Genomic DNA, 1,418 nt, shown 5'->3' with positions numbered 1-1,418 from the left:
GAGAGAAAATCTTGGCCATCGATAAATAAAAGATCTCATAAGGACAAGTTTATGGACCTTGTGTATCGAGGAGGAGGGGGCGGGTTGGTGGGGTTGGCCGCCCTGATAGCCTGATAGCCGATGTAATTATAGTCCTTAGATGATGTCATGGCTCAACATGAGCATGACAAGACCTTGTAATTTTTTGGCCTGTTCAATATAATTCACTCACAATTGTGAGTTTTGCTATAAAAAATGAAAATAAAAAAAATATGCACAGCTTGACCACTACCTCAAGGCAAAAATCTGTTTGCGGGAAGAAAAATAACACACACTAAAAACTTTAAAGTTCATAAATTGATGCATTTATGATGACAAGCATGTAAAAAGAGGTGCTTATTATGGTCTCAGATTGGTCTGTGTACATTTAAAAGTCGCAGCGGACGACTTTTCCATGAGAGAGGTGAAGGGAGCATTTGGATGGGGTTCGGGCAGAGTAGCGAGGTGAGGATTCGAGGAGGGCACGGCGCAGCAAGCAGCAGTTGCAGGCGGCGGGTAAGCGCTTATGGGGCCCCAAGCTTTTGCACTTGCTGTACTTCACATTCTCCAAGCAGAAGAGCGGGCATACTATCCCGTCTGCACCGCCACCACTACTTGCTGCAGCATCAGAGGCGGCGCTGCCAGCTGCCATAGCCAAACAATACAAGGGACGACCTTATACAGGAGCTCTGTGTGTGTGTGTGTGTGTGTGTGTGAGAGAGAGAGAGAGAGAGAGAGAGAGAGAGAGCTACCTGCGGCGCATCCGAGAAGCAGGAGGAGCAGCAGAATTGCGCGAGTGTGTGCCATGACGCCAAGGCTCTATCCCAGAAACCCTCTTTCTACGCTTATTAATATGGTCGCTTGTCGGCCATCTCTCCTTCGTTGACTTTATTATTATGTGCGTGCGACTTTCTCCCTCTTTTGTAGGTAGGCGCGCACTCACATGCCATTAGCTTAGGTAGCTTTCACACTTGGGCGGGCATGCCAAGCTTGCAAGCAACTTAGAAACAAAAAGTTTGCCAAGTGGGTGGCTACATTCCCGACCAACTTTTACAATTTCCAAAAGTAACATAACAAGGTCGTCTACAGTAGACGAGGGCACTGCCTTAAAGTAAAAATTGAAATTGGTGGTTCAAAATGTTATTGAACTATGCTCAACGGTTCATAGTAGCAAATGATATAAATTGTGATTTAGGAAAATAGTAAATTCTGGTTTATGAGAGAGAATAGGTCAAGAATATTGGTAGGTATATAATCTAAGTAAGAATACGTCTCGAAAAATACTAAATTCTTGTTTGTGAAAGTGAACACGTCAGGAATATTGGTGGGTATATATTCTAAGCAAGAATAGGTCTCGCTTGAATTGGCAGCTTAATATTTGTTAAAAACTTTTGAGATAG

General features: G+C 43.7%; 1 protein-coding gene across 1 annotated transcript; it reads right to left on the bottom strand.

Moving 5' to 3' along the window:
* Nucleotides 1–317: 317 nt before the first annotated feature.
* Nucleotides 318–888, bottom strand: LOC147427495 (uncharacterized). The gene is made up of 2 exons (XM_086497663.1): nucleotides 771–888; nucleotides 318–663 (listed from the first exon to the last, which is right to left on the bottom strand). Exons 1-2 carry the CDS (start codon nucleotides 823–825, stop codon nucleotides 407–409), a joined length of 312 nt encoding a protein of 103 aa, XP_086353789.1. The 5' UTR covers nucleotides 826–888; the 3' UTR covers nucleotides 318–406.
* Between the last annotated feature and the right edge of the window lie 530 nt (nucleotides 889–1,418).

Source organism: Adiantum capillus-veneris, chromosome 23 (assembly GCF_014529385.1).
Source record: "Adiantum capillus-veneris isolate H3 chromosome 23, ASM1452938v2, whole genome shotgun sequence".
NCBI classification, from domain to species: Eukaryota; Viridiplantae; Streptophyta; class Polypodiopsida; order Polypodiales; family Pteridaceae; genus Adiantum; species Adiantum capillus-veneris.
Note: the sequence above shows the minus strand (reverse complement) of the source record. Positions and strands in the feature narration are given on the sequence as shown.